Source organism: Lynx rufus, unplaced genomic scaffold (assembly GCF_022079265.1).
Source record: "Lynx rufus isolate CCGP_SWC_20201006 ecotype Redwood Valley unplaced genomic scaffold, mLynRuf1.p SCAF_8, whole genome shotgun sequence".
Classification (NCBI taxonomy): Eukaryota; Metazoa; Chordata; class Mammalia; order Carnivora; family Felidae; genus Lynx; species Lynx rufus.
In genome coordinates, this window is record NW_025814896.1 from 10,386,034 (window position 1) to 10,403,003 (window position 16,970).

At 50.8% G+C, this 16,970-nt stretch overlaps 1 protein-coding gene across 2 annotated transcripts in view; it reads left to right on the forward strand.

Moving 5' to 3' along the window:
* The window catches only part of ATP9A (ATPase phospholipid transporting 9A (putative)), a 129,339-nt gene that overhangs the window by 19,256 nt on the left and 93,113 nt on the right, over positions 1–16,970 (forward strand). For both annotated transcript variants that reach the window (XM_047069043.1, XM_047069044.1), the window contains exons 2-3: positions 11,185–11,329; positions 13,492–13,605. In XM_047069043.1, coding sequence (XP_046924999.1) covers positions 11,185–11,329; positions 13,492–13,605 — 259 coding nt within the window. The remainder of the gene's footprint in view (positions 1–11,184; positions 11,330–13,491; positions 13,606–16,970) is intronic.

Consider the following 16,970-nt stretch of genomic DNA (forward strand, 5'->3'; position numbering starts at 1 on the left):
CCTGTGTTTATTTTTCTTCATTTATTACTATATGTTGCTCGCTGGGCGTCTGTAGGTTTGAGTTTTCAGGCAGGGGAACTATAAGGGAGAACAGAGCTGCTTTCTCTTCTCTCTGTGAAGAGCGTGGAGTTGGGTTTTGAAGGATACGTAGAAGGGGGAGAACGGGTTGCCCAAGGACATCTGATGTGAATGAGTCTTGCAGAGGGGTTGGAAGTTGGAGAGAAGTACAGCAGAGTTCTGAGCTCACTTGCCTTGGCTGTAGCCAGTGGCTTGATAACCGAGGACCTGGGATGAAAGGTGACAGGCTTGGACTTGAGTCCACAATGATTGACTCATGGTGGGGGCAGGATGCAGCATGAGTCACACTTTTGTGAGAGGTGTCCTGCACTCCTGAGCAGGAGGGCACCGGCAGGGAAAGACTTCCAGGGTCGGAGAACTAGGGACGGCGACAGATGCCCCCACCCGTGACTGCCCCCTTCTCCCAAGAGAGCCGGAGTCAACAGTCTGGTGTGTGTGTGTGTGTGTGTGTGTGTGTGTGTGTATTTGTGTTTGTTTCTCAGTATTATTTCCCCATTGTATATTATTATGCTATTTTGATCAAAGTACGGCATAATAAATTGCATATCTTTTGCTGTAGGTTTTTTCCCCTCCCCCTTCATCACTTGGGTCTTCCCCGGTCAGTGTGTGCGTCAGCCTCACTCTTTGATTGTTGCAGGTCCATCGCACGGTGCTTCTTCTCTGATGGGCATTTGTTCATTTCCAGGGTTTTGCTTTCTTGCGGCTGTGAGCATCCTTGTGTCTTTCCTGATGTTCACCCATACTAGAACCCCTGTATGATATACCCCTCCAGGTGGGCTTGGTAGATCAGAGGATCTGTTTCTGTTTAGAGAGATTGCCACATTGACTTGGCCTTTTCCTTTGATACGACCCAATTTTTCCTCCAGCCAGTTTTCCTTCCTTTGATACAGCCATTGCTATGGTAAGAGATACATTCAGGCTTCAGTGAACCAGCTTCCTTTTATGCATTCTTTATGATTTAAGATTTTATTTTTAGTTTTAGTTTTTAAAGATTTAATTTATTTAAAAATGTTTAACATTTATTTATTTTTGAGAGAGAGAGAGAGAGAGCGCGCGTGCATGAGCGTGAGCGGGGGAGAGGCAGAGAGCCAGGGAGACACAGAATCCAAAGCAGGCTCCAGGCTCCCAGCTGTCGGCACAGGACCCAGTGTGGGGCTTGAACCCACAAGCTGTGAGATCATGACCCGAGCCGAAGTCGGATGCTCAACCGACTGAGCCACCCAGGCGCCCCAAGATTTTATTTTTTTTTAAGTAATCTCTACACCCAACATGGGGCTCAGACTCACCACACCGGATCAAGAGTCACATGCTTTACCAACTGAGCCAGCCAGGTATCCCTGACTTCAGGGTTTATATTGCCCTAGTTAAAAAAAAAAAAAAAAAAAGCCTCCTAGATGTTTTTAGAACACAGAGCAAAAATTTCCCTCGTACCTTCCTTTCCATGCCTTCTAGCACCCACTCCCCAGGCATCTGTGCTTATTAACAGCTTGAGTTCCGTTCTTCCAGTCCTGTTGTCCAGCATGCTATACACAGACCTATGTGGCTGTTTAAATTAATTAATGGAATAAACTGTAAACGTCACATTGTGAGCGCTCAACAGCCACATGTGGCTCGAGAGAACATTTCCACCATTGCAGAAATGTACCAGGCAGAGCTGCTCCAGCCAGGGTTCTCAGACTCAGGACTATTGGCATTTGGGGCTGGGCGGTCCTCTGTGTGGGGCTGTCCTGTGCATTGTACCCGCTAGATGCCAGGAGTACCTCCCTGCACCTGCAGTTGTGACCAAACGGGTCTCCAGACATGGCCACGTGTCCCCCGGGCACGGGGCAAATCCCCACTCCTCCCACCCTGTGGAGAACCATCGCTGTAGACTGTTTTTTCCATACGGCTTTTATTTATCTGTTTTTAATATAATTATTGTCAAGTTAGCCAACTCCGTATTGCTTTTAATCTTCTTTACATTCTTTTTTAAAAATCTTTGTAAAAATTTTATTTAATTTTGAGAGAGAGAGAGAGAGCGAGAGAGACAGCGTGAATGGGGGACGGGCAGAGAGAGAGGGAGACACAGAATCCGAAACAGGCTCCAGGCTCTGAGCTGTCAGCACAGAGCCCGACGCGGGGCTCAAATCCACTAACTCGCAACATCGTGACCTGAGCTGAAGTCGGACGCCCAACTAACTGAGCCACCCAGGCGCCCCTTTCTTTACATTCTTCCTGGATCTTCCTGGTGTCAACACAGAGACTACAACTTCCCAGACTCTGGCTTTAGGGAAGTTCAGCAACACCGTGCAGGCAATTCAGCAAATATTTACTGAGTGCCCACGGATTGCGGTTACACCCAGAGCTGAGATGTTCATTTCTTCGGGTCGCAGCTCCTTGTTACAGTAGTTACTTTTCCAGAAACATTGTTCCCTTGGAGCTTCCCTCTGTGATCTTGGCTTTTCCCTTGCCTTTCTGCCAGATTGTGTGAAACCACCTGACGTCTGGTCAGTGGGCTGTCCTCCAGCAAGACCTTCGTCTGTTTTAGTCAGATCATAAGAAAAATTTACTTTAGGTTTCCTTTGTTTAAATGGTCTGAGCTAAAAGCAGTGTGAACTAAACTATTTGTAGCCTTACATCTTAACCTAGTCGAATAGCTGTTGCTGCCAACAGGTAAAAACATTGTTTCACGTTTTCTTTTCTTTCTTTCTTTTTTTAATCTGGAAAGGTAACTTAAGAGAAATAACATATATGTACCGCTAATGGAATGCCTGTCATGTGCTGGGTATTGTCCTATCCCTTTCGTATATAAAGTCCTGAATCCTAGTAATTCAGCAAGGCAAGTCTTACTGGCGTTTCCTACTCTACCCCTTATGGGCCTGCTGTTTCCAAGCTGTGGCTCTCACCCGTTACTTCTTCTGTAGTCTCTCCAGTAATTTCTCATTCTTAAGGAATCCTGTCTTGTAACCCCTCACCCTAGGGACGTAGGAGTTACTTCGTCATGGCAAGTGACAGCCTGGTTTGGTGTTAAGAAACAGTAGCAGCAATCCAGGGCGCCAGGGTGGTGGCGGCCACGACCAGCGCCAGGCAGCTGCCCCTCTGGGGCCTCCAGGGGACTGTGGTCCATGCTCTAGACGGATGGGGTGTGGTGGCAGCCTCTAGGAGTAGCGAGAGTCACAGGTATAAACGCAGATGTTGAGAAGGAGCCTGGCTGCCATCTCTTCTGTTTGGAATGGGGTGGGGGTTGGGGGGTGGTGGGGATGTGGTGGCTTATAAATTTGCCACCAAGCCCAAAGCTTCTACCGCGGGACAGTAGTTCCTCAAATATGGGCAGGCAGATACGTAGGTACAGCAGTGAAAAGGTCCACGCAATTCAGGGACAGGAACTAAATCACGTTGACACATGCAGTGGGGTACTTCCTTCCTTTTTCAGTTTTCCTTCAATGTTTCTAAGCCCGTGGGGGCCCACTTTTTAGGAGCCGGCACTTGCTTGTCTCTGCATTATAACGGGTTGAAGTGGCTGGAGGCTCAGAGCCCCTGCATCCAGTTTGAATTTAGTAACATTGTTTGCTTTTCATTGTGTTGATATTTGATGTTTACCTTGTGTTTATGGGGAGTGATACTGGTTTTCCATTTATGATAATACTACTAAGTTACCTTTTACAGTTTATTTAGGGGCGCCTGGGTGGCTCTGTCTGGTAAGCCGAAGACTCTTGATTTGGGCTCAGGTCATGGTCTCATGGTTCGTGGGTTCGAGCCCCTGCGTCGGGCTCCACAGCTAGTGGTGCAGAGCCTGCTTGGGGTTCTCTCTGTTGCCCCCCTCGGTGCCCCTCCCCTGCTCACCATGTCTCTGTCTCTCTCAAAACAAATGAACTTATATACATAAAAAAAAAAAGAAATTCCCTTTAAAATTTATGTAAATAAAATCTAGAGCAGGAGTTCTTAACCCCGGGTGCTGCTGGCATTTGGGGTCAGACCATTCTCTGCTGGGGGGCTGCCCCGTGCACTGTAGGACGTTTAGCAGGATCCCCGACCCCCACCCCCACTGGACGCCCCTTTCCCCAGTTGTGACGACCAAAAATGTCTCGACATCATCAAGTACTCCTGGGGTGGGACCAAAATTGACCCTAGTTTAAGGTAAGCAAGTTTAGCCTGTACCATGACGGTAGGAGGTAGGGATGGTTGGATATTGTAGGAAATACCACGTGTGTATGAAAATCTCTTAGCCTGACTTCTGTCAGTTGCGAGGTCCGCTGACCGATGTTCCTGTGTGTGTCCTGGGCGCTGATACCGCATAAAGATGAGGCGGAAGGAGATGTCTAGAAAGGGATGCTCTAAGCAGTGCTGTCCAGTGTAACTTCCTGCCGTGCCTGGAACGTTCTGAATCTGCACAGCCCAGTCCCTAGCTGTGGGCCACATGTGGCCATAGAGCACTCAGAATGTGGCTAGCGGGAATAGGGAATTGAATTCTTCGATTTTAATTAACTAATTTAAATTAAAAAAAATTTTTTTAAGTAGGCTCCATGCCCAACGTGGGACTTGAACTCACGCCAGCCAGGCGGCCCTCTTCCATTTTAATTAAATTTACACATAAATAGCCACATGCGGGAGAAGCTACCGCATCGGACAGCACTGCTAGAGAAGTCAGAGCAGTGAGGTCAGGGTAATAGGATGCAGGCTGGAAGGTGTTGACTGTACCCTTTAAAAGCTTAGAATTGGATGGGGCGCCTGGGTGGCTCAGTCGGTTGGGCATCCGACTTCGGCTCAGGTCATGATCTCGTGGTCCGTGAGTTCCAGCCCTGCGTCGGGCTCTGGGCGGACGGCTCAGAGCCTGGAGCCTGCTTCTGATTCTGTGTCTCCCTCTCTCTCTGACCTTCCCCCATTCATGCTCTGTCTCTCTCTGTCTCAAAAATGAATAAATGTTAAAAAAAAAAAAAAAAAAAGCTTAGGATTGGAGACACACAGAACCCATAGAATTGTGTCTTCAAGGACAGTGCAGCTCTGTGGTAGACAGGAATAGCAGACAGGAGGTTTGAGGCAGTGGTTAACACAGACCCAGCTAAAACTGCCTTGAGCGAAAGTCAAATGAAACCGACGAACTGATTCCTAAGACGGAAAAGCCCAGGGCGTGGACAGACGGACCGACCTATGCCCGAAGGTGTCAGGAACCTGTTGTGGTCTTTGCCTTCCTCCTCGTGACTCCGTTCTCAGGCCGACTGTCCCCTAAAGAAGGACAAGGTGGCCACCTGCAGCCCCACACTTGTTTTCTGCCACCTTAGCAACGTCACGGTGAAGGGCACTTCTTTCCTAGTATTTCTGGTGAGACTCTCAGCCGGGGTCTTGCTGCCCTTTGTTGAGCCCCTCGCCACGTCGGGGGCTCTGCTCGGCCACGCCTGGATCTGTGTGCTCACCACACCTGGGGCTAGGGGGTGGGTCTGGCCCAGCTAACCCAGGTGGAGAGATGGAGGGAATTGCCTTAATAAGTGATGATAAAGGGTAATTGTAGGAGAAAACCCTGGGGTAGTGTAGGCTAAGGGAGTGGACCCAAGAAGGATGCATTTGGAAGGGGACCCCTCCCCAAGGCTGGGGCCCAGATGTAGGTGGAGACGGGCGAGTGCAGGCTGCTGGAAGGCAGGGCAGGAGCTGCTCTGCAGGCACGGGGCAAGCAGAAAGCGACCCCCAGGGTGCACGTGGGGCGGCCGGCACAGCTGGTGGTTGACACGTTGGCTGTGCCGGGGGAATGGGACACTGGGGCTACAGTGACAGGAGGACCTCGGAAGACAAGCCTGGGGGTGAAGGGATCAGGGTGCTGGTGCAGAGGAGACAGGATGTCCCTACTGTGAGGGCCCTGGGGAGGTCTCCACAAGGCCACGGCGGGGCCTGGAGGACTCCAAGGGACAGCAGGTCCTGGGCGCGGGGCTGGGCAGAGCGCCATTGGGTGGCCTCACGCCCGTGCCACTGATCCCCTGGGCCGCTGCCTGGGCAGCACAGGAGAGCCTGTCCTCCAGCGGTGTCCCTCCGGGGCCCTCTACACGAAAGCTCAGCACTGTGCTCACTGTACGGGAGAGGCAGAAGGGACCTACGTCTGTCATCCCAGAGCAGGTATTGAAGGGCGGCTGTGCCGAGAGGCGGAAAGTTCACAACAGGTGTGAAGGTGAGCGGGTGTGGGGCATGCACGGCCCTGAGGAGCGCACAGGCAGGCGGCCACGGCTCTCGTCGGCCCCTACGGTGCCTTCCAACCTCAGGAGATGAAAGCCCAGGAAAACGCTGTGAAATAATTGTGCTGACCAGGCCGTTAATGGCGGTGCAGAGGCTTCCCCTGCTCAGGCGGAGCCAGTGAAGTGTAGATGTTGGGGAAATCACTGAGTCCCCTCGGGCTCAGCGTCTCCACTGTGAAAGTGGAGGCAGGGGCGCCTGGGTGGTTCCGTCGGTTGGGCGTCCAGCTCTTGGTTTTTGCTCGGGTCGTGCTCTCGCAGTTCGTGGGTCTGAGCCCCGCATCGGGCTCTGTGCTGACAGTGTTGAGCCTGCTTGGGATTCTCTCTCTCTTTGCGCCTGCCCCACTTTCACTTTCTGCCCCTCCCCCGCTCGCGCGCGCGCGCGCTCTCTCTCTCTCTCTCTCTCAAGAATGGAAAAACTTAAAAAAAAAGAAAAAGAAAAAAAATGGGGGCAATGCTCTTACACACCATGTAAGATTGTTGTGAACGGTACATGAAATAATGCATTTCTTTTTTTTTTTGTTATTTTGTTTATTTAAAAAAAATTTTTTTTTAACGTTTATTTATTTTTGAGACAGAGAGAGACAGAGCATGAATGGGGGAGGGTCAGAGAGAGGGAGACACAGAATCTGAAACAGGCTCCAGGCTCTGAGCTGTCAGCACAGAGCCCGACGCGGGGCTCGAACTCACGGACCGCGAGATCGTGACCTGAGCCGAAGTCGGCGCTCAACTGACTGAGCCACCCAGGCGCCCCAATGCATTTCTTTTTATGTTTGTTTAAAGAGGGTGCATTTCTACATCCGCAACATTTTGGAACTCTGTACCCGCTTGCCCCACTCTAGTCTGGACGGCTGTCTCTGCTTGCCTGGATGATGGCAGGAGCTTGCTAAACAGTCCCCGTTTCCCCTTTTTTGGGGGTAAACACACAGCCTTATTAAGATACGGTTCACGTACCCTGCAGTTCACCTATGGAAAGTGTGCAATTAGCAGATTTAAGTATATTCACAGAGTTGCGTGACCGTCACCCCAATCAGTATTCAAGCACATCATGACCCCAAAAAGCAACCTCACAGCTATTACCTGTTCTTACTCTTGCCCACTGCAGGGTCTTCTCTGCTCAGCAGGCAGACAAGACCGTTCAATAATGTCAGTCGGATCAGGCCAGCCCCTGCCGGTGACCCTCAGTGATCCCCGCTGTGCATGGAGTAGACTCCAGACTCCCTGCCCCAGACAAGGCCCCGTGTCTTTTGGCTGCCCCTTCCTCCTCTGCCCTGCTCCCCTGGGGTTGGAGTATTCCAGCCACGCCAGTCTTTCCATGAGCACGTGCACCAGGCTGCCTCCCACCTCTGGATCTTGGGTTTCCGTTCCAGTTTGTCCAGATTGTGCTTCCTTTGTACGGTTGCATGCAGCCGCTGCTTGTCCCCCGGCTCAGCCGTCACACCAGCCTCCCTGACCATCCAGTCTCCCTGAGCCACACGCCTCCACCCGCCACCCCCCCCCCGCCCTGCTTGCCCAGGCCTTATTTAATTTGGGTGGTTGTACCCTGTCTCCCTCCCTCCACTAGAGAATAAGCTCCAGAGGGGGAAGAGCCGTCTGTTTTGTTCACTCCTGAATGCCCAGTGTCCAGGTGAGGGCCCGGCACGCCAAACACACAAGACAGAGTAAGTAGGTGAATGAGCAGGGGACCAAAGAGAAGCAGCGATTGCTGGTCTTATGTTATTGTTGTTGGTACGTGTCCAGTAAATGCTGTTGACCTGAAAGTCAGGTTGGTCGTGTATTGAACGTGTGCGGATTATGTCCAGTGCAGGTGAAAGTGAATAAATGAGGTCAAGTTGGCTAAATGACATGGCCTCGGGGTAACTGCGCTTGGCTCAGGTGACACAAAGTTTTTTGTTTTGTTTTTGGTTTTGCTTTTATTTATTTGTTTGTTTATTAAATTTACATCCAAATTAATTAGCATGTATAGTGCAACAGTGATTTCAGGAGTAGATTCCTTAGTGCCCCTTCCCCATTTAGCCCATCCCCCCTCCCGCAACCCCTCCAGCAACCCTCAGTTTGTTCTCCATATTTATGAGTCTCTTCTGTTTTGTCCCCCTCCCTGTTTTTATGTTATTTTTGCTTCCCTTCCCTTCTGTTCATCTGTTTTGTCTCATAAAGTCCTCATATGAGTGAAGTCATATGACTTTTGTCTCTCTGACTAATTTCACTTAGCATAATACCCTCCAGTTCCATACACATAGTTGCACATGGCAAGATTGCATTCTTTTTGATTGCTGAGTAATACTCCATTGTGTGTGTATGGATAGATAGACATAGATATATAGATATAGATATAGATATACATCACATCTTCTTTATCCACTCATCCATTGGTGGACATTTGGGCTCTTTCCATACTTTGGCCATTGTTGATGGTGCTGCTATAAACATGGGGGTGCGTGTGTCCCTTTGAAACAACACCCCTGTATCCTGTGGAGAAATGCCTAGTAGTGCGATTGGTGGGTCTAGGGTAGTTCTGTTTTTAGTTTTTTGAGGAACCTCCATACTGCCTTCCAGAGTGACTGCACCAGCTTGCACTCCCACAAAGTTTTTTATCTTAGCCTGTGCCGAACGCTCACCCCTGTTTTGTCGTGGGGCTGTGAGAAAGGAGCAAAGATGCTGCTCCAACATGCGGTTCCCGGACCAAATTGTCCTTCGTTCCAGCGGGACGCTCGATAAATGCTTACTGTTCTGAATTTCGCAGAGAATGAACCACACCAAGCCCCTCTCCCATCTTTTGCCACCACAGTGCATCCTGCAACGACCCTCCTGCTACTTTGTGCACATGCACACGTCTACGGCTTACGTGACGAGCGGCCCGACCTTGCAGCTTGCTGTGCAGAACGTTCTGCTAAAACAAAACAGACAAAACTCATGTGAACAGCCGACCTGATGGTTTTGTTAAGGTCATTCTCTGGCTTTCGCTTAGAAACCCTCAACTGCGGGAGCCATCGTTACAGGATTATTACAGGATGGGGAGAGGGGTGCTGGTTCACATCACGGAGGGGTCAGTCATGACCACGGTTTCCACTAACCCAGAGGTCTGCTCCCCGTGAAGTGATTCCCCCTCTCTCCTTCCTGCTTCCTGCCTTCAGTGTGCACTTAACGAGTGTCCACCGATGGCCAGCACGGGTGCTGCTTATACACAGACAGCGGCGGTTTGGGTCCCTCTGGTCCAGGCCTGTGTGTGTCTCTGGCCTTTGGACAACCGAGAACAGGGCCAACACAGATGAGTTACTAGGAGTAAAACCTGTCCTGATCACATATGCTCCACTCGAGCACTGATTTACTGGAATGAAGATGCTAGTTGTATTTCTTTGATTTTTTGTTAACTGTTTATTTCTGAGAGAGAGACAGAGTGCGAGTAAGGTAGGGGGCAGAGAGAGAGCGAGACACAGAAGCAGAAGCAGGCTCCAAGCTGTCAGCACAGAGTCTGATGCCGGGCTTGAACTCACGAACTGGGAAATCATGACCTGAGCCAAAGTCAGATGCTTAACCGACTGGGCCACCCAGGTGCCCCCAAACATCCTATTTTTAAGGAAGAGCATTGTGTTTCGTCATGGGAATTTTGAGCATCTGGACAGGCAGCTTGCTGATGACCAGGGGGCTGAGTCTGCTCCGCTCTGTACCCCAGCACCCCACCAGGGCCTGCCTGGCGCGTAGGAGGATGGGAAGAAGGGAGGACCGTGGTGGACCTGTAATTACATAAGTCACCATTTCCCTGTCTGCTTGGTTTCACTTCACTTGGCAACGTGGAGGGGGGGGGCCGGCAGGGCTGGGGTTTCTGCCTTGTGTTTGGGCTCTCCGGAAGGACAGGTGTTCTCAAGAGTGGCTCCATTCCCCCGGACATGGATTGCCCTGCCTTGTGCGGGCCACCTGGGAGCAGGTGCACGAATGCGCCGACCTCGCAGGGCAGCCCGGGCAGCTGGGGGCTCAGTCGGCCCACAGTGGGCACGCCGGCCTGGCTCTGGGTGACACCGGGCCCCGAGCCAGTGTCTTCCTGGCCGGCTCCTCTGGGCTGTTGCTCAAAGGCGATCCGGGTGTGGAGAGATTCTTCCCCTCGTTTACCTGGTCATCTTGGTGGAGCCGGGCAGCGTTCTGGAAAGACACCAGGTTTTCTAGCAAAAGACGGAAGTCGTTCAAGGTCGGACTCTGTGGTTTCTCACATCTTGGCGCACTTGGTTGCTTTACTTTTTATTTTGTTTATTTTTTTTTTTAATTTTTTTTTTCAACGTTTTTTTTTATTTATTTTTGGGACAGAGAGAGACAGAGCATGAACGGGGGAGGGGCAGAGAGAGAGGGAGACACAGAATCGGAAACAGGCTCCAGGCTCTGAGCCATCAGCCCAGAGCCTGACGCGGGGCTTGAACTCACAGACCGCGAGCTCGTGACCTGGCTGAAGTCGGATGCTCAACCGACTGCGCCACCCAGGCGCCCCTATTTTGTTTATTTTTAAGGAAATAGACATTTTTGGGGGTGATTACAATTGCGATTTGAGAGACACAGATTGAGGTAGAAATCTGAATGGGATTTTCCGTGGGTGCCGTATTATAACTGCTGTGGGCTCTCCTCTCTCATCAGCAAAATGTAAAATAGAGGTAATGTGTTGCTCTGTATTCACTTTTTAACTTAAATCTCCTTTTAAAAATGAATCTTACGCTTTGATGACGTAAGTAATCTGGGCTTGCGGACAAAGCATATTTTGGACCACAGCTTCTTAGAAGCCTTGGCTCTGTTTTCCCCTCTCGTGATGATGAAGTCCCATTCGTGGCCGTTGTCCTGACCCAGTAAAGTTGCTCTAGAGGAACACGTTCGGAGAGAAGTGGACAGGTGTGGGCGTGGCCTTGACGGTGTGGCTGTGTCTTTCCCACAGGTGCTGTGAGTGGCTGAGATGCTGTGGCGGAGGGGAGCCCAGGCCCCGCACTGTGTGGTTGGGGCACCCCGAGAAGAGGGACCAGAGGTACCCTCGGAATGTCATCAACAATCAGAAGTACAACGTCTTCACCTTTCTTCCTGGGGTGCGTACGGGCAGAGGCCACAGCCTTTATTTTCTTCTCACACCGGATGTGGGTGGTGGTACCGGGTTTTAGAAGACCGAGGTCCCCGGGGTACCTGGGTGGCTCAGTCGGGTAGGCGGCCGACTCTTGGTTTTGGCTCAGGCCATGATCTCACGGTTGGTAAATTCGAGACCCGAGTCTGACAGCAGGGAGTCTGCTTGGGATTCTTTCTCTCTCTCTCTTGCCCCTTCCCCGCTCACACTCTTCCTGTCTCGCAAAAATAAATAAATATTTTTTAAAAAGAGAAAAAAGACAAACGTCCCCGTGGCCGGATAACCTGGGTCTTTTCCAGGCTGCCTTAGCCGCTGCCTGTCCATCTCCCGTGTCCTGAGTACCTAGCGGGGGGGGGGGGGGGGGGGGGGGGGGGGGGGGGAGGTGGCGGGGGAGGCTGCCTTCTGAGATTTCTGCTTTGAGACGCCACCTTATCCATTAGAATAACTTCACATTTAGTTGGTGTGTTAGGGGCAGGAGTGAAAAAGATATTTTGGGGACCCAGCATTGTAACCAAAATACCAAAAAAAAAAATCTACAAAAACCAAAACCCCATCATTGCCTAAAGTATCCCTTCTGTCATCATGAAACGCATATTCAGTGTAGGAAAGTCAGGAGATACAAGTATGGAGATGTTTTTTTTTTTTTTTTAAAGGTACGTTTTAATCCTACCATCCAGAAGGAATTGCTGTTGGCATTTTTGCTAATGAATATTTCGGTTGTGCTTACTTATTATTTCGTGCTCTGGAGTCCTGGTCCTAGCATTTCCACATTAGCTTAGGCCAATCTGTGGATTTCAGCTCTACAGACCTTCCCCCGCCTCCCAACATGTGCTTGAATTGAATGCCTATTTTTACCCGACACACACTGGCTGACTTTAAATTTTTTTTTTTTTTTTCAACGTTTATTTATTTTTGGGACAGAGAGACAGAGCATGAACGGGGGAGGGGCAGAGAGAGAGGGAGACACAGAATCGGAAACAGGCTCCAGGCTCCGAGCCATCAGCCCAGAGCCTGACGCGGGGCTCGAACTCCCGGACCGCGAGATCGTGACCTGGCTGAAGTCGGACGCTTAACCGACTGCGCCACCCAGGCGCCCCAACACTGGCTGACTTTAGAAGCAGCAGCAGTGATCAGTTCTGGTGCTGGAAGGGGAAAGAAAAAAAAAAAATGAGTGTTTGATTTATTGAGAGAGGTTCCAGAAACACAAACGTGTAATGCTGTAGCTTACGGTCAATTTGAATGTTTTTTTAAGGGCAACTCTGACTGCCTTCACTGCTGCGTTCGACCCACATCTCCCCCCTCCCACCCCCCCCCCACCCCCCCAAATGTCAGCATCTTAAATCAAGAAAAATTTTATTTCTCCTTCATGGAAATTCTGGTGCCGAGCGGCCACACTCTCTTCCGTGTTGCGGCTACACCGTCTGGAACACGAGGCCTCCAGTATCTCCATGACTGAGCAAGAGTGAGTTGGCTGAAAAATGGCTCTTTACTGCCTCAGCCTCCAAGAGACACATCATTTCCGCTCAGCGCCCCAGGCAAGGCGTGTGGTGCCAGACTCCCCCCTCCCCCCCCCCCCCACCTCCCAGGGCACGTGGGAGCCATCGAGGCTCCCCCACAACCCGCCTCCACACAGGACAGGATTCTGCTCTATTTTATGGTGTTCAGATCATATCGTGGAGATGAGAGGTTACCTCGTTTTCTTGATCAACCTCACAGTAGAGACATTTCCCACTAAAACCTCTTCTGAGCATTTTGAGCGGCCTCCCTGTACTTACAAAACAGTTTTTAAGAAACAACTTGTCACAGATAAAGTCGAAGCCCCCGGCATGCCCTCCCCGGCCCCAGAGGCACCCACTCTCTTGAATTTGGTGTTAATAATTTCCGTGTGTATCATTGTTTGTTTCTTCATTTTTTTTTTTGACTTTTACGAATTCTGTTTTGATTACCCACATGTGTTTTCCTAAACAATACGCAGGAGCGTTGAAACTCTACGTAAAAGGCATCATGGGAGTTGTGCTCGTCTGCAGGGCCGCTCTCAACTGTTAATCACCTCGGACTCGACCCCCCGCCGGTGCATCACTCGAGCCGTGACTGTCTCTCTTCTCTCTGTCCTCTCTCTTGTCATTCCAGGTGTTGTTCAACCAGTTCAAGTATTTTTTCAACCTCTATTTCTTGCTTCTTGCCTGCTCTCAGTTTGTTCCTGAAATGAGACTCGGTGCACTCTACACCTACTGGGTCCCGCTGGTGAGTAAGGGGCGTGGTTTGTTCGCTGACCGTGGGGTTTGGGAACAGACGCTTCTTTGTCTCTCTCACCCGGGCATCTGCAGCCTTTTACTCGAGAGGACAGCCTCAAGCCCCCCCCCCCCCCCCCCAGGATTAAAAAAATTTTTTTAATGTTTATTTATTTTTGAAGGAGAGAGAGACAGAGCATGAGCGAGGGAGGGGCAGGGAGAGACGGAGACACAGAATCCGAAGCAGGCTTCAGGCTTTGAGCTGTCAGCACAGAGCCCGACGCGGGGCTCGAACTCACAAACCGCGAGATCATGACCTGAGCTGAAGTCAGCCGCTTAACTGACTGAGGCGCCCAGGCACCCCTATATTTTTTAATTAAAAAAAAATTTTAATGTTTATTTATTTTTGAGAGAGAGAGAGAGAGCGCGCGCACAAGTGGGGGAGAGGCAGAGAGAGAGGGAGACACAGAATCCGAAGCAGGCTCCAGGCTCTGAGCTGTCAGCACAGAGCCTGACATGGGGCTTGAACCCACGAACCGTGAGATCATGACCTGAGCCAAAGTCGGATACCCAACTGACTGAGCCACCCAGGCGCCCCTAAAAAAATTTCTTTTTAATGTTTATTTTTGAGAGAGAGAGAGAGACAGAGAGACACAGCATAGGGTGGGAGGGGCAGAGAGAGAGGGAGGCACAGAATCTGAAACAGGCTCCAGGCTCTGAGCTGTCAGCCCAGAGCCCCACGCGGGGCTCAAACTCACAGACCGCGAGATCATGACCTGAGCCGAAGTCGGACGCTCCACCGACTGAGCCCCCCAGGCGCCCCAAGCCCCCCCAGGATTTTAACGGTGAGGCTACATTTCGTACACCACTGGGGCCAGACTGGTGAAGTGGTAAAGGCCGGGCCCTTCATTCGTTCTGTCCTTCAGCCAGTCAGTCAGTTTTTTCAGCAACTGTGCATTTCATGCTTACGGCCTGTCTCGCCTGTTTCTAGACTCTGGGGATGCAGTGTCAGGCCAGAAGGACAAGGCTTCCATCTTTGTGGGTTGTGCTATTTGAATTGTTTTCTGAGATCCTGTTTTGTGTCCCTGTAGAGTCTGCCAGCAGGAGGGTTTGAAAAGTACCGGGTTTTGCGCTTTGTGTCTGAAGTGAGACAGAACTGACCAGAAGGCCCCTCCATTCCCTCCCTTGCCTCCTTTGGGCAAATGGTTATCGAGTAGCGACTGTGTGCCGGGTCGGGGGGAGGGGGCCTCTGCTATGTGCTGGGGACACAGCGGTGAATGAAACATAAAAATTCCTGCCCCTGTCCAGTTGGTTTTCAGAGGAGACAGACAGTAAACATTTCAAATTGTGAAAAGTCCTGCAGAGGTTCTAAGAATAAGGCCACGGGCCAGATAGGGTGTCCCAGGCCCATTTAATATTTGTTGAATGCATGAGGTGGGGGTGGGGAATGTAGAGGGGCAGCCTTGGCCAGTGTGGCCATAGAAAACATCTCGAGGAGGGGATGGGCTGAATAGGAAGGCGGGAGTATCTCAGGTACAGAGAGCAGCAGTGCAAAGGCCCTGCGGTAGGCATTTGCTCAGAGCATTTGAAGAACAGAAGGAAGCCCAGTGTGACCAGGGTGTGGAGAGGGTGGAAGTGACATCTCTTTGTATCCAGGTAGAAGCTGTGTATTTCACATGAAGTGGGGCTTTATTTATGTATTTATTTATGGTGGCAGGTGGGAGAGGATAAGGATTTGGTGCACTGACATGGACGGACGGTGTAGAGAGCCAGTTGCTAAGAGACCCGTGAGTGGCCGGGTGGCCATAAACCACGAGTGCCGCGTCATCAGACAGGTTAGGCCGGCAGCTCCAGCCCAGAGAAGGGAGAGGGGGTTGGGTTTTTCCACACGAATAGCAAAGGTGCTTTGGGGATGTGCAAACAGTTCTCCCCCGACCTGAGTCATTTGTGGGTGAGTTAGGACTCTGGGAGCGGGAGAAGGCTTTTGTCACACATCCTTGCCTCGCATAACAAACATTCCTGTCGGCGCGTTGCGTTCTCACCCACGAACACTGCAGACTCAGAGGCCCGGCTGACACAAGCAGGCCTCGGGAGAACCGGGGAGCTCACGTCCCATGCAGAACGGAAGGGTCCGCTCCGTTCCAGCAGGTGCGAACGTGGTCCTGGAGTTGCCAGGCCCAAGAGTTAGAAGCTTTGGAGTTTTATGTGAAATACCCCAACGTCATTGGAGGTTTTTAGTTCCACAGCTGCTAACTACATACCTATCTAGAGTCAAACCCTAAGTTACTTGTGTAAAAAAAGTTAGTCTCTAATGTATACAAAATGTAACTTACCACCTTGCCTTTTCCGGGATGCCTTTTAAAAGTGTGGTTATTTGAAAGGTAAGATGTTCACATGATTCAAGAAACACAGAAATCGCCCCAGTGAAAATTTCCCTCTGGTCCAGTCCAGGTGGGCGGGAGCAAGTAGCCAGCACTGGGGTGCCCCTCCCCCCCCCCTTCCCCAGCTCCTGCCCACATCGCCTTGCTGAAATGATGCCAGGAGTTCCCAGAAGCCTGACCTTCCGTGCATGCAGTCAGAGTGGCCTCTGCCTCCTCCTGGACCCCCCTCCCCGCCCGCTTTCCCTGGAACGGTGGCCGCAGGTGGGAAGCAGGCAGGGTCACAGCTGCCGCTGGCGGTCCTGACATTTTCGACTCCGCATCTGGGACTCTCTTACAGCCACATTTTCACTGTGAAGGTTTAGGATGTTGGTCTTACCGTCCTGCCTCTTCCCAGGGGCTACAGAGAAGAAGGTTTGGGGGTCGAAGAGAGACGAAGTGGATGGCATGTTTCTAGGGGACAAGAGCTGATGTCCCCTAGATTTTTGTGCGCAGAATCACTTTCCGGTTCTTGACCAGAACGCATTTTGAAATGTCTCCGACCACCCTGAAAGGCCTTTCGTTTCAGAGCCAGCTATGGATAAGGGCTGAGTGAGGGCTGCGGTGTGGTCCCTGGCTACACGTTGGGAAGTTGTGTAATTTGAACCTCAGTTTTCTCATCTGCAAAACAGGCATGATCGTGTCCACTTGCTTGGCTCATTGGGAGGATTAAAAGGAAGCCCTGCAAATAAATTGCCTCCTTTTGCTCCCAATGGACAGGAAATTCTCAGGAAATACGCTCATTTGAATTTTAAATTTCTGGCACTGGTGTCATTGTTCCTTGTCTGGATTAAGGTTTAGCTTTTGAGAACCTTTTTCTTGGTACTGATATGTTAGAGGGAGAAATTCCTCAATAGGTAGCTGAAATGATCCCTAAAATTGTTTGTATGAAGAGCTAGATTTTTTCGTTACTGAGATATAATCTGTGTACCATGAAATACACAGATAATACGTTGACATT